The following is a 23,724-nucleotide window of genomic DNA, read 5'->3' as shown; positions in this document are numbered from 1 at the left end:
CTCCTTATGATTTGATTTGTGCTATATTTGAAAAGATATGGATCATTCCAGAAGAGCTTGCGTACCTTGGCAAAGAATTTCTTTTTGTCTTGTATAGTCCAATGAGTAGGAATTGTACCTGTGGCAAGACGATTGGCAATGTCAGCGTACCAAAGTAATTGGGGGACTTTAAAAAGTTATTCATCGAGGAACATGTCATTGGTAGATGTCGTCTCCATGGAATCGAATAGGACAAGCCGAGAGAGATGTTCAGCCACTATGTTTTCTACTCCTTTCTTATCTTGGATTTCAAGTTCGAACTCTTGGAGTAGAAGGATCCATCTTAGAAAACGAGGCTTTGCATCCTTCTTAGAAAGAAGGTACTTCAGTGCCGCATGATCGGTAAAGATGATGCTCTTGGATCCTATCAAGTAGGACCGAAATTTGTCTAAAGTGAACACTACGGCTAGGAGTTCCTTTTTTGTAGTAGATTAGTTAACTTTGGTAGAGTTTTGTGTTCTACTTGCATAGTGTATAACATAGGACTTCTTCTCTTTTCTTTGGCCTGACACCGCCTCAATGGCATAGTTGCTTGCATCACATATGATTTCAAAATGTATACTCCTATCAGGTTGTTGTATTATGGGAGCGCTTGTCAACATGCCTTTGAGCTCGGTGAAAGCTTTTTGGCATTCCTCACTCTACTCGAAGGGAGTTTCCTTTTGAAGAAAGGTTGCATAAAGGACGAGAGATGAGACTAAAGTCCTTTATGAACCTTTGATAGAATCAACGTGTCCTAGGAAGGATCGCACATCACATATGCTCTTGGGTAGTATTAGGTTAGAGATTAAGTGGATTTTAGCTTTATCCACCTCAATTCCAATGGACGATATAATGTGTCCAATGACTATTCCTACACCAATTCTAATACTAAGGTATTTCAGAAGAACTTAATATAGAAACACATTGAAAACTAATTCTGCACAAATTCTAATACGAAGGTATTTCAGAAAGATGCAGCCGAAGTCCCCGGCAACGACCCAAAAAACTTGATCGAGACAAACCCCAAGTGCAGGGCTGCGATGTAGTTTTACTTGGTGAGACTTATAATTGTACGATTTCTATAACACTTCATAACTAGAACTAAAACTAAAACTAATTTATGAAATTTGATTTAAGAAGTAATAATGCAATTGAGAAGGAAATCAATAAAGATAAAGCACTACAGTGCCAAGGATCCACTTATAGTCATTCTTAATGTTTACTTCACTTGATTCATTCATATAACTCAACTAGAATCGAAGTCCTATCCTATCCAGTTGGATAATAGAGCGGTTAAATCATCATTTATAAACTGACATAGATTTGAACTTCAATTAATTTGTTTCCCACATGAAGTATCAAAGTATTGATCGCTGGGAATTCAACGCATCTATCGTGCCCTTAGTATACAATAGATCAATGGATTTTACAGATTAATCCCTTGCAAAATAGATAAGCAATTATTCTTAGCTTTATTAAGCATCCACTGTGTCTGGAATCGACAATGGATCAAAGTAAACTAAAAATAAATCTTCATTCAAACCAAATATCAATTAATTGTTCAACATTCAAACCAATTACTTGAATCAAAGTAAATTAAGACATTAAAAATCAATACAAGCTTCACCTCTTAGCCCTAGCTAAGAGATTTAGCCAACCATAGACATGAATCATGATTGAACTAAACTCAAACAAAAACATAAAAACCGAAGAAGAACTGAAGGATTGGAGAAGGACTCCGTAGAAGCTCCACAACTCTTGCTCTCTCTTTTACCCTAATTCGTGTATAGAAAGGCTAGAATCACCCCTTAAAATGGAAAAAAATCACACCGACTTGGAATCGACTTCAATTTTACGCACTTTTGTTACGCCGAAAGCACCGATGACAGCCTTTGGTTGCAGCCGAACATACCTTTGGTCGCATCGAACCTTCTTCCGATTGCAACCGAATTTCTCCAATATAGGTCTGAAGTCTCCGTCTCCCTTAGGTCACACCGAACTCTCTTTTGTAGCACCGAACATGGCATCGGTCGCGCCTAAGTGTGAAGCCGAATTTCTCCAATATAGGTCTGAAGTCTCCGTCTCCCTTAGGTCACAACGAACTCTCCTTTGTAGCACCGAACATGGCTTCGGTCGCACCTAAGTGTGAAGCTGAATTTCCCATGAAAATCACAATTCTTGCTGGACCGTTCTGTGCACATTCGGTCTGACCGAACCAACCTCGGGTGGGACCGAATAGTCTGTTATTTCTATTGACTCATTTTGTGATTTTTCTAGTCTTTTTTCTCTCTTTTGTGCTTGGTTTTCTTGGATCTTTGACACTTGAATTCTTCATTAATCACATCAAAATCTCAAATTCTTTACTTGGTCATTCTTTGAGCAATAAATCTTCTCTTTAATCATTCTTTTCATCATAGCTCTCCGAATCACCTCGTATAGGAAAACATACGTAAATAGATCAATTAAACACATCTATGCTTATAAAACCAATGCACAATGAGTAAATATTCAATATTTCACACTCAACAGAGACCAAATAACTTCTTGCTTCAAATAGAAAAATAGTTTGCCACCCATCCATTCGACTCAACCGAAACCCTGGCTACCCTATGGAAAACCTCACTCACCTTCCGGTCCTCACTTAGACATCCTCGAAAACTTATTTTTTAGCCATTTCCTAACAAAAGACCTATCCCTTCTGATACCTTTCTTTTTACGGAAGCAACAAACTTCCAAATAAAGGATGCTCTATATAATGATGACGAATCCTGCGTCCACCATCCCCCCTCTTCAATCCCATATTATCTACTCACCACCTCTCTCTATAAACTATACCCTCTTCCATCTTGAAACGCCAAATCCATTTCCCCATTAACATTAAATTCATTTCGCCCAACCTCCTCAACCCCGCCCCCATGGCTTACATACCTCATCCCACTTTAGGAGATGGAACTTTTTCCTATCCTCTGCTCCTTGGCACAAGAAGTCCCTTCTAATTTATTCCAACCTATCCACCACTGATTTCAAACATTTAAACAATGACATAACATAGATAAGAAGATTCGACATTGCTGACTTAATTATGTTCAATCTCCCTCCTAGCGATAAATGCCTCCATCGAGATAATTTTTCTGAAATCTTTCCATCTACTTATACCAAAGATGTTTTGCCGGTTTACCCAATCATAAAGGAAGGTCCAAATACATAAATGGGAAAGAGCATTCCCTACACTAAAATTTATTCACAAAAAAAAATAAAAATTGACTCTTTTGATAAGCCAACCACTAGTAACTCACTTTTACAAATTTTTACTCTAAGCCCCAAGACCATTTCAAAACAAACTATAATCATTCGAAGGTTATCCACCTTTGTTTCATATGCCTCGCATAACGAGAGAGTATTGTCCACATACTGAAGATGAGAAATATGGTAGTCTGAATTGTCTATACCAAAACCTCTCAAGAGCCCCACCTCCGAGCCTTTCCCAATTTTTCTGCTCATTACTTCCATCACCACCATGAAAAAAATATAGTGATAACAGATCCCCTTGTCTCAAACCTCGGGAAGATGAAAAAAATCCATTTAGAGAGTTGTTTATCAAAATCAAGAATCTAGCCGACTGAACACGTTCAAATCCAAGCTGTCCAATTGGCACCGCAATCCAATCGACATGGTTGTAAGATTTTTCTAAATCTAGTTTGCAAACCATCCCTGTAGCAGCTCTTCTATTACTTTCATTGATACATTCATGTGCAACCAAAGCACTGTCCACTATCTACCGGCTTGCCACAAGTGCTCGTTGGGATTTAGAAGTCACCTCCCCTAATACCACTCTGAATCTTATACAACCCTTCCAATAAAGGAGAGAGAGAGAGAGAGAGAGAGAGAGAGAGAGAGAGAGAGAGAGAGAGAGAGAATTAACGCTAGGAAAGTCGAACTGAACTCCAGCGCAATTGAACCTTTCTCATAAAATTCGTTGACATAGTTAATGATGTCCCTATTCACAATTTCGCTTATTTATTTATTTTTATTTATTTTAATAGAATGCTATCGGAAACCCATCCAGGCCAAGTGTTTTGTCACCACCCAAATTTGCAATGGCATTCTGTACTTCATCTTCTGAGAAAGCTTGTTCAATAGAGGCTGCCACCTTGATTGATATTGAATCGAAGCACAAATTATCCAGATTCGGTCTACGTCATTTTTCCTTTGATAAAAGCTTCTTGTAGAAATTTACTACTGCCACACTAACTTTATCTTTACATTCCATTCTACCTTCCTACCACCACTGATTTAATCTTGTTTACTCTCGCTCGAGCACTTGCCACTACATGAAATAATTTTTTGTTTTTATCACCTTCTTTTAACCAAAGGGCCTGGGAACATTGCCTCCATTTATCTCCTCCTCTCTTAACCTTGTGTTCTATTTCGCAATATATATTTCTCTCTAACCTATCTTCTTCTGATAACTCTCCATTTTCTTCTAGAATATCGAACCTTTAAATCTCTTGCAGTAACCTATTCAACTCTGCTTCTTTGCTTTTCAATACCTCCTTTTTGCACACATTAATTTTAATATTTAGCATTTTTAATTTCTGGAACAATCTACTCCTTGCACTACCTTGGACCGAAAAAGAACCCCACCATTCCTGCATCAATGCTGAAAAGCCCTCTACCTCCAACCATGCTAACTCAAATCCGAATGGCCGTGGACACCAATTCTCTTTATCTACTTCAAGCAACATTGGACAATGATTTGATATGGGTCTTGGAAGAGCTCTTTGATGCAATAAAGGAAACTACTCGATCAATTCTGGAGATAGAAGAAAGTGATCAAGTTTCAATTTCGTAGGCTGATCCCGGCCATTCGACCATGTGAACTTTGCCTCTCCCATTAGCAAATGTACCAGCTCATTTCTTTCTATCCACTCCGAGAAACCTCTCATGCTTCATGTGATCTTAACCCCATTTGACTTTTCATATGGATATCTAACCACATTGAAGTTGCCTCCCACACACCATGGTAACATACATTTATTTCTACAAGTATCAGTTCATCTCAAAATTGGACCCTCAACCTTGGCTTATTAGGTCCATAGACCACCGTGAAGACCCACCTAAAACTAGACGAAACATCTTTCGAAGCCGAGAGAGAGTAAACTGCTCCCTAAAGGAGTTGTCGATGCACCAGATATTTGTGTTCTAGATCACCAATATACGCCCTGCTGACCCTTTTGCATCCCCTCCCTCCTCTCCCCAGTGGCATGCACACACAACAAGTCCACCATAATGTTATCTATAGCTGGCATTTTTATTTCTTGAAGAGCAATCATTTGAATCTTGTATTTCCTGCACAAGTCCCTAATTTGAAGTCTTTTATTTTTTTTGCGTGCATCCCAAAACCATGAATATTCCAACTATCTCCATTTGCACACACTTGTCCCAGTTTTACCTTGATCACACTTGCTAGCTGTGACACCTGATTAGGAGATTCCAGTTCCCTTCCCTATCACTTCGTTACTCTGATCATGCCTCACAGCTTTCTTGGAACTAATCTTGCAATTTATTTAGTCACCCCTTTTATGTGTCTCATACTTTGGACCATCGTCAATTTCTTCCTTATACGCTTCCTCAACAGCTTGTTCTTCCCAGAAGAACTCCCTAGAGCCCCCATCCCCATAGTCCCTTGGTCTTGCACTTATGTAGCTCTTACCTTTGCCATCGGTTGATCAATTTGGATTCTGAAGCCCTGTGTTGAGCCTTCCCCTGCAAACACCTGTGTTGCTGACTGTCAGTCCCCACCCGCTATGATCTGAGTTGAAGAGTGCAGAATCTGTTCTGCCAAACATTGCAAATGGTCCTTTGATCTCGCTGTCTTCTATACTGACCTCGTTGTCAACAAACTCCGCCATTAGGAGGAATGTTTTCGTTCCGTCTTTCTGCAGCCAGTAACGACCATTGTTGCTTTGCTCGTGGCTTTTGTTTCGGTCGGGAGAAGAAATGAACTATGCGTCTTCGATGTTATAAGTCTCCACACATGTACAACAAATTAAAGTGAGCTGCCATGTGGGTGAAAAAAGCCACATGTGCAAGAAATGTGGCATCATCAACATGCTTCGCATGCTCTTCGAAATCGGCTTCATAAGGTAAAGCTGTGGTGCTACCTGCCCCCACTACATTGAAACCCGATATAGACGTTTCTCCCTTTACATTAACTTCCTGCTATGTGTCAACATGTTATTTAAATTAACGTCGTTTTGGCTGACTCTATCGTAAATGCCTTTTGATAGCATCATCTCTCGTGCCATCTGTTGAGAGCAAGGTGTACCAAATCGGTTACGTATCGGCCATAACGATTGACACGTAATGGTAACGGCCGAGTCCGTTACACAATAAGGAGGTCGAAACGGTGAACCCCCAGTTTTTTGCTCGGATCGGTCGTTATGGGAGCCGTAATAGCCGTTACACCCCATAACAGCCGTTTCCACCCTGTATTGGTCAGAGCGTAACAATCATAAATCACTAGTTGTTGTTGTTTTTTTTTTGGTTGTCTTTTTAAGTTGTAGTTTTTCTCATTTTTTGGCACATTTCTCTTCCAAATTCTTTTTCTAAACTATTCTACTGCAAATTCCAACCGCCCTTAGCTTGAATTTCAGGATCTTATTTCAAGGATTTTGTTGAATCGAAGCTCCGTGGGCCATTTTCCTAAAAATCTTCAAAAATAGGCATTTATACATTTTTTAAATCTCTATTGTTATGATTGAATATGATACGTTATTCAAATTAGAACATATGAATGTGCATTTTACAGATTATGCAATTGATTTTCTACTTTTGTGTGTGTGTGTGAGTGTGTATTTTCGGACTATTTTTGGTCAATTTTTAAAAATTAGCAAACACCTACACATCAGATATTTTGATATTAATATTCATTCTAATATATCTATCATTGGTATTAGATAGAAAAAATCTATGAGTTTTGTAGTCAATTCCAGGTTGTCATGTTCATAAATTCATTAAACCACTCGATACAACTTTCTCACCAAAGAGTGGACCATTACACCACTATAAACACATTCAAAATTATAAATGAATGCATATTTGGAATATTTAGAATTTTCTGGATTTTATTATTATTATTATTATTATTATTTATTATTTATTATTTTTTATACCGTTATAGGAGACGTATTGACCGATATGGCCCGTAACTGTATTGATAACGCTGGGCACCATCACACCCACCGTTATCACAATGGTACACCTTGATTGAGAGGAGAGACTTCTCCCCATGAAAGCGAGTTAGGTGAGACCCCATACTCACCCAAGATGGTGGGGCCCTTACCGTGGGGCCTACCTTGATGTATGTATTCTATATCCATGCCATCCATCCGTTTCTCCATATCATTTTAGGGTACCTTGATGTGTGAAGCGGATCCAATTATCAGGTGGACCATACCATAGGAAACAATGGTGATCAGTGTTATTAAATGCGATGACATATTCGCATATGTGAATTTGCATATGCAGATCGCATATTCGCATATGTGAATTTGCATATGTGGATCACATATGTCATCATGGCATATGCGATCACAATGCATATGCAAGATATGCAATCGCATATCTGCCAAAGGTCAGAAATTTGATCGTTGGCACTTGAAAAAAATCAACTTTTTGCCTATAAAAAGACACCACCATTTGCAACATTATCATCTCAATCTCCCTTTTACTCCTTACATTTGTACTTCCAAGTGCCAATATAATCTCTCTCTCTCTCTCTCTCTCTCTCTCTCTCACACACACACACACACACACACACACACACACACACATTACTAGCTCCTACTTCCAAGTTTCAAGTTCCTACTTCTCTACAAGATTAAAGGGAAGATCAATCAAGAAGAGAAGCTTCTCTCTCTCCGAGAAGATCAAGCTTCAAGCAAGATTCAATGAAGATCAACCAAGCACTCTCATTCTACATTTCTCTCTCTCTCTCATCGTAAATCTTAATCCTATTTTTCTTCTTCGTTCATTCACTGCATCTCGTCATTTATTCATTGTATTTATCTTCATTCATTCATTCTTTAGATTCTAGAATTTACGATTCTACATAGTACATGCATACATTCTAGTTCTTTCTACATTCTATTTCTCTCTTACATTCTAATATTCTATTTCATCTTCATTCATTCTAATCTACATTCTATTCACTCTCTCTCTCTCTCTCTCTCTCTCTCTCTCTCTCTTCAAGACAATCATTGTCTACATACATTCTACATTTCTCTCTCTCTTTCTATTACATTCTATTTCAAGTGTAGGCTATAAGCTACAACCTACAACTTACTACTACAAGTAGAGGTGTACACGAGTCAAACCGAGTCGAGCTTGGCACGGCTCGACTCGACTTGGCCACTAGCTGACCCCAGCTCGAACTCGGCTCGGCTCGGCTTGGTCAGCAGCTTTGGCCAATTCGAGTTGAGTTCGAGCCAAGATCGAGCTGAGTTCGCCTGTGCAACATTTTGACAAACACATGAACTGCACCTTCAAATGCTCATTGTATGTAAAACAGCAGCAGCAGTTTTATAGGTATTTCTTCAAACACATTGTAGGCAACATCAAAATCAAGAAAAAAGGTATTTGTTTCATATACATACCTTCCTTGCCACCAGCCGACACTTCATTGAGTCATTTCATCGAACACTTGGTGAGCAACATCAATATCAAAGTAACCGAGTCACTGAACTGGTTCGATCCGAGTTTGATTCGAGTTGGGGTTTGATCTGAGTCGAGTCAAGCTCGAGCAAGCTCGAAATTTTTTCGAGCTTAAAAAATCAGCTCGACTCGGCTTGAACTCAGTTTCGAACTGAGTCGAGTCGAGCTTTTTCGAGTCGAGTCGAGTGAGCTAACTGAGCTAACTCGATTCGTGAACAACCCTAACTACAACTCTCAAGACAAGAATTTAGATTCAAACCTATGGTGTACTTGTGTAATTGATTTGTGTATCTCTCTTTTCTACAACTATAAGTGTAACTCCCTCTCTGTTTATTATTATTATTGTTTTTTTTTTCTCCCTTACAACTACAATCTTTGTCTCTCAATCTATCTTGCCCCCTCTTTCTATTTTTCTCCTCTTCTACAAGACTACAACAAGTGTACGAGTACTAGTATAAGTGTGTAACTCTCTCTCTCTCTATCTCCCTAGTCTACAACCACAACTCTATGAGTGTGTGTATCTCTCTCTCTCCCATTTATTCTCTAATATTTACTTTAGTCTTTAGTCTTTACAACTAAGAAGAAGAAATCACCATGTATTCTTCTTCCCAATATTCTTCTTTGAAACCCAAGTCGGATGACATATGTTGGAAGTACAGGCATTATCGTAGTGCTACGGAAAAGACATACAAGGTATGTGACTTATGTGGGTATGTGAGTTATGGTAGCATTGCGCGGCACAAGCAACACCTTGTACAAACATCGGGATCAAGTGCAAGAGCATGACCCAATATTACTTCAAAAATCCGAAGGAAAATCACAGAATAAATGGATAAACAAACAAGAAAGAAATGTGATGGTGTCGCATTTCGAGAGGAATTTATGAAACAAGAAGTATATGAGAATATAGACGTAGTTGATACCCATACGTAATAGGTTAGTCTAAACCACCGGCCTAAAAAGGAGCTCGTGGGCATGGGCCCATGGATAGATGGCGTAGACCATACTCCGAGGATGTGCTCGACTAAAGGAGTTGGGGCAAAGGGCCCACTCAAACCACATTAGAAAACCAACATAAACAAAAAATATATATTCAATATATTGCTAAGTGGTTTTACTTAGCCGGTGTTACTTTCAATACTGTTAAGTTAAAAAACTTTGAGGTTATAATTGAGGCAATAGGTCAATTTGGACCTAGGTTTAAACCTCCTTCATATCACGAAGTGATGGAGATATGCCTCAATGTCGAGGTTGATTATACACGATCTTTCATAGCCGAATATAAGAAATCATGGAAAACCTATGGTTGTACACTCATGGCCGACGAATGGATCGATAAATCCGGTTGGATTCTAATAGACTTTCAGGTGAATTTTCCAGCTGGGACAATGTTCTTGAAGTCTATGGATGCATCGTGCCATCTTCATACAACAGATTTCTTATTTAAATTACTAGATAGTGTAGTTGAGGAAATAAGAGAGGAATACATTGTCCGAGCAATCACAGACAACGCAGCCTCGTATGCAGCTACCGGTCGTCTTCTTATAGAGAAGATGTGCCGATTATTTTGGACCCCTCATGTGGCTCATTGTGTTGGTCCTATGCTAGAAGATATAGGTAGATTATACTTAATATTGATTGGAAAGGCTGAAAGAATCACCGTCTTTATGTACAAGCACACCCTTCTTCTCCATCAACTGAGAAAATACGTCGGGTGTAACTTGCTACGTCCAACAGTGACCTGTTTCTGTATATCCTTCTTAATACTACAAAGATCACATATAAAAATAAAAAATAAAAAAATAAAAAGATCCGAACTTATAAGCTTTGTAGTGTTGACTGATTGGACTAATGGGCCTTGGTCAAAGAAGGCTGAGGGAAAGCTAGTCCAATACATAATCTTTTTGCAATCTTTTTAGGGACAAGTGGTAAATGCACTAAAAACGTCTGATTAGTCACTATGTTGCGATTGGTAGACGAGATGAGAAACTACTAATGGGTTACATATATGATGTGATGGGGAGGGTGAGAAATAAAATCATAGGCCATTTTAACTATAGAGAGCGTGATTACAAGTCAATTTTAGATAGTATAGATAGAAGATGGGGTAACCAAATGTCATCTTCACTGTATTCAGCCGCCTACGTCCTTAACCTAGTTTGTTTATTCGCTTCCCCCGATCTAGTAGAATCATAGACTACGCATATAGTTAGATTTATTGACATGTTGGAAAGAATGGTTCTAGAGAAAGAAGAACATGATAGGATCTCAGTTCTACTGGACTTCTATATGAAGAGTAATGGCATATTTTGAAGAGAGATAGTCATCAGTCATGGGACAATGAAATGGGGGTGCACAATGAACCGGTAGAACCGTGGAACCGGACCGGAACCGATCTAACAGTCCAGTTTGGTCCGGTTCTAGACTGCACCTGTTCCGGTTTCAGTTCCAAAAATCCAAGAACCATTGGATATGGTTTGGTTCCGGTTTAGGGGCTTGTAGAACCGATCCGAACCGTTAACCGAGCCGTTGATCCGAACAGTGGACCTGAACTTGTGATTATTAAAAAAAAAAAAAAAAACCCTATATGTGAGAGATGGGGTTATGTTTTTGGAAATGGGCTTGGATGAAGGGCCTATGGTCTGTCTCGTTTAAAGACCTGATAGAGTGAGGTTTTAGCCATCGTACAAGTGCAAACAAAGACAATAAGTAGGCTTCGTAAAGGAGAGTGAGATCAAGTAGAAATGGATAATGGGCCGGGTTTTTAGGCCTTGTCTTTAGGCTAAATGTGCTTGCATGAATATATGTCCATTTTGCAAAGTTTTTGGGCTAGATTTTACAAAGCCCGGAATCGTGGAACCAAACCGGTTTTCACGGTCCGGTTCCGGTTCGGTTCTAGGGTGCTAACGGTCCGGTTCTGGTTCCGAAAATCCTAGAACCGTTAGGAACGGTTCGGTTCTAGTTTCACCCCAAAACTGGACCGAACTGACCCGTGTGCACCCCTACAATGAAATTGCCTAGTAAGTATGAATGTCTTATAGACTCTTACAAAAAGTTTTTTATAATCTAATTTACAAAGTCTAACCTAATTAAACTATTTTTCTTAGCTAACCAGTGGTCTACGTATGGAGTAGACTCGGACAGGAATGATCCAGCTCTAAAGAAGCTGACCATGAGGATTCTTGGACTCACGTGTTCCGGTAGCGGCTGCGAGCGCAACTGGAGCACATATAAGGCGGTAAGTTTAGAAAATGTTATAGTTAAGGAGTTAAAAGTTATATCTTATTAATTATAAATAAGTCAGTAAGCTAATGCACTTTCTTTCATGCAGATTCACGCCAAGAAAAAGAATCGTCTTGAACAAAAGAAAGTCAATGACTGGGTCTTCGTCCAATATAATCAGAAACTGCGAGAACGATTACAAGCTAGGTGAGAAAAGCCTAGTTTATATGACCCTATTTGCTTAGATGAGCTGAATGCATATAATGAGTGACTCGTAGAGACGAAAGACCCGGTCTTTGTTAGTGAAGAGCTTACATGGGCCCAAGTTAAAGATGTCGCATTCGGCTCAACACCTGAAAAAAGGTACTTCCGCTTGAAGGCGGAGGAGAGGGGGACAAGCAGTAGCACTCAGCTGATGGAAGAGATTGAGGAGATAGAAGAAGGAGATGTTCAAGTTGGAGATCAACTATTGGATATTGATGAACTACTAGTGCGTATAGAAGATGAAGAAATAGAAGGAAATGATACGTAGGAGTGATGACTTTGATGATGACGATGGTGGTGGTCAAATGCCATAATGGCAAGTGCATCAATGTATAGAGTATTAAACATTTAGACTATTAGTTTTATTTTGTAAGTAATGTATAGATAAGAAATATTAAGATGTAACTTGAAAATTGTATTTGTACAATAAATAACTTATTGATTGTTTTGTTAACTATATTGTTGAATGTTGATGTATTTCATTCATTGTTTAATTGATCTTATTTCTCATAGCCGAATTTTATATATGTAAAATTACTATATTAGTTATCTATTAACTTGGGAAAGTTTTCCCCAAGTTCTTGTAATTTTTAACAAATTTTTTTTTTCCAAAATTTTCCTCTTTTAATTTTTTTAATTTTTTTTAATTTTTTTAATACAGCACAAGGTGTCCCCGCCCCCTTTTGGGCGAGACTATTCCCTGTGGATGCACGCAATCTCCCGCAACCACGTGCATCGGGTAATGCCGGGGAGGGGAGTCGAACCCACACCTGTAGGGAGCAAATCCATTCTGTTGGCCGCTCGCCCAAACCCCGTCGGATTTTATTTATTTTCGTTTTTTTAATTTTTCAAAAAAAAAAAAGGAAATATGCGACCACATATTCAATTGTGCGATCACATATGTGGTCGCACAGAACCACATATGCGATTTAACAGCATTGGTGGTGATTGAACGCTCTCCCATTAAAAACTTCTTAGGGTGCACCCTAATGTTTCGATAGTGTTTATTCGTCACCCAATCTGTTGATAGGGTCACAAAAGCTTGGATGGAGGGGAAAAACAAATATCCGCTTGACCCAAAACTTTTGTGGCCCATTAATGGTCAATCATTACTGTTTCCTATGGTATGGTTCACTTGATAATTGGATCTACCTCATTTTTGGCATAATACCCTAAAATGATCTAGAAAAACGGATGGACGGCGTGGATACAACACATATACATCAAAGTGGGCCCCCAAGGTATGGGCCGCACCATCTTAGGTGAATCCGGGGTCTCACCTAATCTGCTCCTCCTCCCCTCTGACTTCCTCTGCCCACCCATTCTCTAGCTGACACGGATCCATCAAAAGCTCCTGTGTTCTGCAGGAGCATACACCGGGTACTCCATCTTCGACTCCGACCGTAACCGCCATTATCGCACTGCTCGAAGCTCTCTGCGACCTCTCCATCCTTTTCTGACAGGATTTTCATGTGAAAAGCCATTTTACCAACCTTTATACTGATCACTTCACCACCAACCCCACACGGCTTCCTATTTCGGAGAGAAACTCACTTATCCAGAACTCTAATGGGAGGTCCCATATTTGGATCCATATCTCCTCCCATCCAAACTCCGACCAGTCTTCCCAGCGCTGGATGTCCTGGACAATATCATCCTAATGCAGATCACATGTGGAGAAGAAACTCTCTACTTCTTGTTGCGAGCGCAAAGAGATATACACTGCATCAGTCTTCAGAAACTTCACTGCCGTGTATTCCACATCGATGCCACATTTCTGCAATAACCATTCTCTGATCTCCTCTTTCAGTTTTCCTGGACTTACCATTGCTACAAACCAGAATTCGAAAGACAAAGGATTCCTATAGAACCTTCTCATGAATTCTAACCTCCATTCCATTCTCCACTTCCACCTTCCATACTCCCTTTTCATTTTGCCATTGAGAGGAGCCCTTTCCTGCTGCTCGATCTCCGTCGTTGCTATTCCGTTCTGTCACCACCTCCTCGTATGATTTTCTTTCTTCGAAGGCAACAGAAACTGAAGACGTATTTGACAGGTGGGGCTTCTCTTTGTTTGTCTAGGCGATTCACATCTTGTGCATGCATGCTCTGTGGATCCATACGCCTCCCCCCCTTCCCTATTCCTCCTTTCTGGACTGAATCTGGCTCTTTGAACCTGTAGCTGTCACCCTCTGAATCTTTCACCATTTAAAAGCTTCACCGCATAATCTACCTCATGCTCCTCACTCATCTGAACAAATGCAAAACCACAGTGATCTGATGAGTTCCGCTCTCTCGGGATGACTACCTCCATAACCATTCCAGCCCTCCCAAAAACCCTTTTGAAATTAATTGACATCCACTCGACTGGAAAACCTACTACAAACAGTGTTGGATACTCATTTAAACCTCGCAATGTTGATACATTCTTTGATTTGGATTCTCCTCTTCTTCCCCAAACCTCTGTCCATCCATCCTCCTACAACTCTCTTTCCTCACCGTTGGAGCCATCACAGTGGGTGTTGTTCCCATCAGAAACTTCCTGTGGTGTCTCCTGGTGCTCTGAGCTGACAGTGACGCTATCGTCGACACTTGCAACTCCATTTGCAGGAAATCTTTTTTTGTCTTGTTTTTTTTTTTGCCAAGCCAGTTCCATTCCTTCATTCAATGAGGAGCATGAAAGGTCCCGCTAATGGACAACCTTTTCCATTTCTCTGAATTTCCCATGGTTTTCCTTGTATCAAAAGATGCTAAAGAAATAGTTGCTTCAAACATAAACTTCTGAAAAATACATACATGTAATGTTTTGGTGTACCTTCGGACTATGGTTGGCAGGGCTCCCTAAGTGTACATAAGAAAATGGAACTGGCATAACTTTCTCCTACCCTTTCCTGCCAAATCACAAGTTACATAAGAACAGGATGGTCGCATTCTCACCTCAACCATGGTTGGTTGTAATGCATCCTGCTGGCCTCGTGAATCTAGAACACCCAAATGTGACATTAGCTTCACATCAAATACACTTTGTTGGTCTTTTTACTATTTTAAACCCAATGCAATAAAAGTTGGAAATTTCCAGCTGTCTTCCAACCCATCCCAATCTGTTCCTTTTTAGGGGAATTTTCTTTACACAATAGAAGGAGAAAACATGATTTAGAGGAGATGGGTAGAAACTTCAACTCTTTTTTCTTTTTCTTTTTTAATGATAACTGAATTTTATTGAGAAACAAAACTAGCTACTTAAGGGGTACGGAAGAACCTACAGTGACCCTCTCATTCACCTTCTCTCTCGTGAGCAAATCTGGTTTCCCTTCCTCAAAACATGGGATGCAATTATATTGAAGTGACAGGCTAACACTCTATTCTCAAGATGAACATAGCATCCGAGGCCCAACTGAAGAGGAGACCCACTTAATAAATTTATTAATAGGTGCCCTTAACTGTTAAGCCCCTGGAAAAGAGTATTTGAGATTGAAATGTTGTCAAGCCCTTGGGATGAGCAAGAGTTTATACTTGAATGGGGCAGCGACCGCACCTATGGTCTGGAAAATGAAACCGCAATGACTTGTTGTGCGTGACAACTTTGATCCTAGATAGACTCAGGCTCCAATTTGAATGGCCACCTAATAGTCTCATTCCTATACGCATCCTCGAATTCTATTTTCACAAACTCCCGACTGAGAGTTCAGGACAAGATTCTTCTTTTGACTTCTCCAGAAGCACACTCTAATCCATTTTGAGTGGCCTGATAGTCAAGCCCAGGCTCGCCCATTTAGTACTATGGCCTTCCATGTTATTGCCCAAGCTTACCCATTGAAGTCATGAGACCCTTTCTCATGTTTGGCTGGGCCTTGTACAAAATTTGAACAACCTCTCGAGGCCCTACCCATTTCACGCCTGCCTCAAAATGAGGCCCGGATTTGATAGGAACTGGGCAGGGACCTGAAATGTGAGAGGCTGATCCAGCCGGTTGCCAGCCTACCTGGCCCCAGCCAAAACCAGCACATTTTCACCTCTAAATGTTGTGGTCTGGTTGTTGAGGTAAGGGACTGATCAGTTTGTGACTATGCAGGTGCCTCTAGTAGCTTCAAATCGGATTGGAAAAGAGATAATTAAGACAGAACATGGAGATAGTGAGATCATGTTCTATGGCAATTCATTTATAGCAGGTACGCCTTTGCATCTGTTTGGCATCTGTGGAAGAGGAATTATAGTGTCTTGTGCCTTAGCTTATGAATTGCACATGATTGCTCATCTAGACGGTTAATCTGGTGGGTCCCGAGTGGATGGAGGATATGATCAAAATCTCCTACTAGATTGGAAGTTCCTAGCATCTGTAGAATGGAAGATCCTTACCTTTAGATCAGTTGTTAGGATCTTTGAATCGGAATAGTTGTGGGGCCTCCAAGATCCAAATTCCCTTATGAGGAACAATCTATTATGAGTAGAGGAGCCAACATGTAATTATACATTTGTTAATGACTAGACGCTATAATTTTTCTCTGCTGAATTATGAGTATGCAATTACATATCAATGACCATGCAAAGATCAGGTCCAACAGGAGAAATAGTCGCAGCAGCCAATGAAAAGGAAGAAGACATTTTGATTGCTGAATTCAACCTGGACAAGATCAAGTCCAAGAGGCATGGTTGGGGAGTGTTTCGCGATCGACGTCCAGACCTTTACAAGGCACTTCTGACATTAGATGGCTGCAGTCCTCCTCAGTGATTTAAATGCACCGCAGATGGGCTGGTCGCTTGTTTAGTACTGTAGAGGTACTTTGCCTAGCTGCTATGTTAAAGTTAGGGAATAAGTTTTTACTGATGCTGTCCATCTTTGTAACGTTTTATCATTTTTATATTTGACTGTAACATGGGTTTTACCTTAGATGATGATGGCTTTCAGTTTCAGTAAAAAAGACTTGCAATATCTACATGTGGTATTTTTTTATGATCCTTGGTGCAAGTTACTGTTGATCAATTCCCACAGTTGGGGCCTGCATATAATGATCCAGACCGTGGATCTTGTGGGCCCCTCTTGTGCATGTTAAATGTGCCAAAAATCTCATTGGAATGTTTGAGCCACATGCTGGTGGACTTTTTTTTTACCCACTGCATATTAGCATTGATTATTCTTTTTATCCATCCGCCTGCCGCCCATGATCAGATGGGCTCATATTGGTTGATGGGAGGGGTTTCTGTGAGCATTGACCCAAGTCCATCAGACCAGTGACTGAATAGACGAAAGACTTCCGTAACGAGTGCTGGGCTATAATGGAAATACCAGCAATTTGGCCCAAACATTGATTAATTCTTCTCTATTAGGGAAATTTGGTGTTAGTTTTGTATGATTAGAATTTATCTAATTAAAAACAGATGTTGGTTTGGTTGGGATACAGATATGCTTTCATCATCACCTCACCACCATCAAAGCCATGTCATTATTTGGGCTGGCGATCAAAAGTCCAAAAACTCAAGTCTGGGTTGGCCCAAAAGAGAGTCGACTCAAATTGGCTCAATATCTAATAATTAAATTAAGAGTTTCTAGATTAATAATGTATGTTAAAATAATATAGGATATAATGGTTTCAACTGGTCAGGTTTGGTCCTATATATGTTACCTGTACCTGGGATTACTCGGCTCAGGTATTGCTGGGTCTTGGTCTGGGTCTTTGTTTTTTGAATGCCTGGAGGTTTGAATGCCTGGAGATTTTGAGTCACATATTTGCCACTTTGACGCATATGATGTGCAAATGAGCCCTCTTAGGCAAGTATGGCTTAGGAAACCACATCTTGTTGCTAAATGATTAATCATATTAAATACTATAAAAAACTAAGTGAGCCAATTCGACCAGACTTGAGTCAACCTTAATTAGATCCATCACATGAACCCAACTTGAACCTCTTTCGATTTTAACTCGGTCCAAAAGGTGAGGCCTGAGTTAAACCCAGTTTCTTGACAGGTCCAAAAGATGGGATCCAGACCCATTAAAATCTGGTCAGGTCCATTGGGTACCCACGGGTCCGGGTTCCAGTGCCCATTGACTCACAGTAACAATGCACGGCAAGTTGGTAATGGCGCTTGCTGGTAGTTCAAGAGGTTGGGTTTGTTGAGCGCATGTGGACATGTTGGCTCACTAATTTTGGATTATTATTATTGTTGTTGTTCAATTCAGATCTGTGATCACAGACGTGTGTGATTAGGATAGTGTCAGGCATGTCAGAGTCATATTCGACTCGAATCGATTGAACGCTTGTGACCCTAGGTATCAAACTAGACAAATTAGGATTGGACTTGTAAAGGTTGATATGATTGTTCAAACACCAATTGTTACAATGATCATGCGTTTTAAAAGGGGAGGTTGGTCCTTCAAAATGTGATCTTTTTGCATTGAGCTAATGACTTTTTTTTCAACGGTAATATTGCATTAGGTTTTTCGGAATATTAATAATGGACGAATAAAATTAAAAATAAGGCTTTCATCGATTTTATTGATTTGGAAATTAGAACAATATAATCAATAAATGAAAAAATAAACTAAGGCGGAGAAAATAATACATAGTTGCTTGTGTTGGCAAAATGGTTGTGCAAAATATCAGATAATTGTGAGACAGTCGTGGTGTGAAGTTCGCAGGATGTGACTGGTGATCTACCAAGTAAGGACTAGGTGATTAGGGATTTGACGATAGTAGTTGTGGATATTTAACCGACTCTTAAGGTGTACTGTAGCGATGATGTTGGAAAATAACATATCTAAACTAAGGATTTCGAACTTGCTGCAGTGTGCTGAACATAAGTGGAATATCTAAGCCAAGAAGCTAAATTAATAATAAGTATTGTTGTGCAATAGAGAGTTTGATTGTTTGTGGCGAGAGCTCGGATCTTTTCGTCATATGTTTCTTTTATAGACTTCTGGGAGGCCGTGGTTGTGCGTAAGTTCCTTGTGAGTTTCTGATTGCTCATCGACCATATCTTAGTAGGATTTGGATTCCTCGCTATATAATACGATCGTGTATTATTTGCTTCTATTTTCAAATGAACTCTCCATTAATTGCTGACTTCGAGAAAATATCTATCGTCTTAGAAATTTTTTTCCTTTTTATAGATATGTTTCTGATTTGGGATGGTCATGTTGGAAGTGAATTCGACTACAAAGAATTCGCCATCGACAGGTCTTTAAAAATTTCTTGTGCATGCTAAAGATTGCACGTGTCGTGATTGTGTCGATCATATGCCCTTCAAATGATACCCGCCTTTTCTATTATAAACGTTTGTATGACTCTGAGTCAACTTGCTTTTGGCAGGCCACGTGTCCTTGATCACTAAAACCCTTGCGAATCTTCTCTGACATGAGTATAATTTCCTCCCATTATTTGTATACAAGTACCGACACGTGGCAACTTCTCACCAAGCAATGTGGACTTTGATAGGCTAGGTGTAAACTGATGAGATTTCATCAGAAATACACAAATGAATTTGTTTTTCTCTGAATCCAAAAATAAAATCCCAATCCTAGGATCTCTTGAGTACGATCGTCTACAATTTCTACAATTAAAGAACTAGTTTGAGAATGTTAGATTATACCTGAAATTTGACGGTGTATGTTGATTCAATGTTGACAATGGTCCTCGACCTTAAGAGGTATCTCTCTGATCTATTCTAGTACCAGAGAGATCTAGATAACCTAAGAAATTTCTTTTGATAGGTGTCAAGGAATTCCACAACCATCCACCAGGATGGACCACACCGAGATAGAAAAGATGGAAAAGATGGATGAAGATCTCTCTCTCTCTCTCTCTCTCTCTCTCTCTCTCTCTCTCTCTATACACTCTTTTTATTGTTATTATTATTATTATTATTATTATTTTTTATATCAGTGTGTGCACCCATGCAACAAGGCATGATATCCATTATAATAGATATGTTATCAGTGTCTTATTAGGCTAAATATATTAGCATGTTATTAGACATACCATGAGATAATCGACTTTAATTGACACATCATATACAAATAGTGGGAACCGAAGGATAGGCCCCACGTAAGACTAACAATGGCTCCTCATGTAACCTGTAATGCATGAATAAAAAACACTTACCTAGGCGAGGTTCACTGTGAGTGACCGGCTGGACACCTACATGTACAACGTGTGTGCCACTAGAATACCAATCTATTTGGGCATATGGGCCACTGATAATAACCCAAAGCGATGAGATTATCGCCCACTTTTAGGGCATGATCCAAAAACCGGAGCAGATCTAAATCTCAGGGGGACTAGACTGCAGGAAAGTGTTGACAGAAAATCCTGCCATTAAAAATTGGGGCCACGAGAGTTTTGGATCAAGCTGATATTTTTGTTTTCCTTTCATCCAAATCTGTTTGACCTTATCAACAGTTTGGATGACAAATAAAGATTACGGTGGGCCCTAGGATGTATTAATGGTGGACGTTCAATCACCACTTTTCCTGTGGTGTGATCCACCTGAGAGTTAGATCTGTTTTATTTTTAGGCTCATTCCATAAAATGAGGTGGAAAAACGGATGGACGGTGTGGATATAAAACATACATATCAAGTTGGGCCCTACAGTCACGAATCAAACGAGCTTGGCAGTTGTTCCCGAATCCTGTCCCACCTTATGTTTTTGTTGTATTGATCATCACATGTACGGTTATGATTACCTGATTTACAGAGGAGAAGTGATCTAGTGGGCTCAGTGTATGGAAACCTTTCCAGGCACCTAGTTGCATTTGCACTAGGTGTGGGCATCATCGTCTATCTGTACCGTTCATTAGGTCCAGTCTACTCTTCATCTGTTGCTGTACAAAAATCACGGCAATCTGTTGGTTCTAAACGTCAGTGGACGATCTTGCCCATCCATTTTTGAATCCCATTGATTCTACGGTTTGATTCATCCAATTAGTATGATTTTTTCAAGGAAGCTTATGAATTGTGGAATATATCTTATGGACAGACCAGATAGATGATGTGTATGCCAACGAGTCCAAAATGCAACTGAGTGCATGAAAGGTTTTCATGAACTTGGCCCACTAGATTTGAAAGACATGAAATATTTAAGTTGTTTTGAGATTGGGCTTGTGAAGGGGCCGGCCCAATCAATGAAAGGCTTTTCAAGCCCATTCCAGTTAGAAGTAAATGCAATGGATTGATGACCCCGTCCGAGTCGGATGAAGACTTGAACTGGGCCTGAGTCGAAAGCCTGTCTGACTCTCCAAGTGTTTTGTAAGTATCTTTTATTTCATTCGCTATATATTTCTTCTCTAATGGTAAAGATTTCATGAAACTATGGAGGCTTGTACAGAGATGATATTGCTAACGAACGGGAACACCGATAAGAGCATATTTCCACCGTCAATGTATAACTACAGCAATCGCAAAGTTTTGTGAAGAAGTGTTTGGCATAAAACCAAGGCCCAACTGGATCACCACAGAATTCGGCGCCCAAGTGAGTATCTCTAAATCTTTTGTCATGGTTCAAATGGTCCATCGAACTTCCTGGCATGACCCACCATCATCGGTTGACTCATGCTGGATTATTAGCCCACAAGTTGGGAATGGGCCTATTGTTAGGCCCACAGAATAAAGGACGACCTTATCATAGATTTAACAATGTTCTCAGCTAGGGATGTCGATGGGCTAGTTCCGGCCTATATATGAGTACTCAAATTCATCAATGGATACCGCGCTTGAAATGCCTATGCTTATACTCATGTTGGGCTTGAAATGACACCCATATCCATACCTTCTAAGCTTCTAAAGCTTTGTGCTACACATCAAACTATTGATGCCCATTTATAATTTAGAAATTTAGAAAAACACAGACACACAAATAATAATAATAAACACAAACCATTAATGCATAAAGTGTTGTCTTTTTGTAAAAATAAATTTCAAAAACAGAAGTTATTTTTAGAAAGTAAATAAATATATTAATTATTTAAACTTTCCATAAATAGTGTGTATATCCGGTTAATAAGAGAACGGGTTTTTACTTCTGCAACCAGAGTTCAAATCTCCTCGAGGACGGTTCACACGGTCCACGCGCGTGCGCGGCATAGGCTCTAAGTCTGCTTGGGTGCTTTTTGGCGCTTTATTAGGCGCACTTAACACTTCGCATGAGCATAAAGAGCCTTAGTCTTTTTGGCACAAGGTTCAAATTTTTTGAGCCATGGTGCAACTAGAATTAAACTAGGGTCCACCCTGAAGTTTTATTACCTTTGTGTTGATTGAGAGTAACTGTGACGTGATTGTATATGTGGCACCTATGCCACGTGTAGCTCATATGGAAACAATATTATACTGCTGGATGACTTTTTCTGTTTAAAAGGAACATAAATAACTTTCATAGGACAAAGGGTCATGTCTTTTCATGGAAGAATAGTGTATGCTGCGAATAGGTGTGGATGTCTTGAAGAGACACATTAGTATATCTTCAAGAAGAATCCCATGGCCATTCAATTGCTATAAATCCTGGATACGATAATCTAGAATTATTATTACTTTCTCTCCATTTTCAGATATATTATCCATTGTGAAGTTCTCTCGAATTTGATCTCTTGCTGTGTTTATTCAAAACCTTTTTTTAAGGCATATTGGTTTCAAAATTAGAGATTTGTTCAATACTTAAATGTGCAAATTTTCATGTTGAAATTCGAATTAAGAGTTCATTGTATCCTGAAGACAATTTGTAGATTTCCTTCGCTAGCACTTGCTGGAATTACCAGAAAAGGGCAACAAATCTGTCTTGAGAAATTGACTATTCAAGTCGAGCCTTGAACTCGATAGATCCGATCGTTTCATTATCTTTTTCCTCTATCCTCTTTGTGTTCTAGATTGTTACTATTTTAACATTCAAGATAGATATTAACTCTAGTCACAATGAAGGCAATTCATTCCATTCAGGTTATAAACCAAGACTTTGTACGACTGGACCTTTTCGAAGGCCAATTCTTCTTAAGATGACAGCAGAAGATGTTTTTTTTTCTGTCAACTCTTAAGTTATCCTATATTCTAGATGATGATCTGCCTTCTCTGATCGGGCTAAAAGACGATGACTCAGAACAAGTGAAGGCGGAATGGAAGAAAAGGAAGGAAGGCGATTTTCTATGCAAATGTCATATCTTAAACACTCTCTCTAATTCCATCAAAAACTCAAACTGTAAAATATCCTCTGCTAAAGATCTATGGACAAAATTAGATCAAAAATATAAAACCGAAGAGATCAGTATTCAAAAATTTCTGATCGACAATTATGTCCACTTCAAGTTTAAAAATGAACAACCAATTCTCTCCCAAGTAAACTAACTACGGAACTTGGTTGATGAATTAAGATTGGTGGTATAGATCTTCCTGAAGAATTCATAGTCGGTGTAGTAATTACAAAATTACCCTCATTATGGTTTGATTATAAAAAGAAACTGAAATATGATGAGAGGAAGTACACTCTTGAAGGGCCTCAACGACATCTTCGTATAGAAGAAGAG

The 23,724-nt window shown here is 39.4% G+C and overlaps 1 protein-coding gene and 1 long non-coding RNA gene across 3 annotated transcripts in view; both read left to right on the top strand.

Annotated features, from left to right (window-relative positions):
* Positions 1-17,152, top strand: part of LOC131235580 (N-carbamoylputrescine amidase) — a 49,490-nt gene extending 32,338 nt beyond the window's left edge. For both annotated transcript variants that reach the window (XM_058232792.1, XM_058232793.1), the window contains exons 8-9: positions 16,295-16,391; positions 16,776-17,152. In XM_058232792.1, the coding sequence (XP_058088775.1) occupies positions 16,295-16,391; positions 16,776-16,951 (273 nt within the window). In that variant the 3' untranslated portion in view covers positions 16,952-17,152. The remainder of the gene's footprint in view (positions 1-16,294; positions 16,392-16,775) is intronic.
* LOC131235581 (uncharacterized) lies at positions 11,404-12,679 on the top strand. The gene is made up of 2 exons (XR_009166222.1): positions 11,404-11,974; positions 12,068-12,679. It is a non-coding gene; the product is annotated as an uncharacterized LOC131235581 (long non-coding RNA).
* Positions 17,153-23,724: the final 6,572 nt, after the last annotated feature.

The sequence above is a fragment of the Magnolia sinica genome, chromosome 19 (genome assembly GCF_029962835.1).
Source record: "Magnolia sinica isolate HGM2019 chromosome 19, MsV1, whole genome shotgun sequence".
NCBI lineage: Eukaryota > Viridiplantae > Streptophyta > Magnoliopsida > Magnoliales > Magnoliaceae > Magnolia > Magnolia sinica.
The sequence above is the reverse complement of the archived record's forward strand: the minus strand, read 5'-3'. Positions and strand labels throughout refer to the sequence as shown.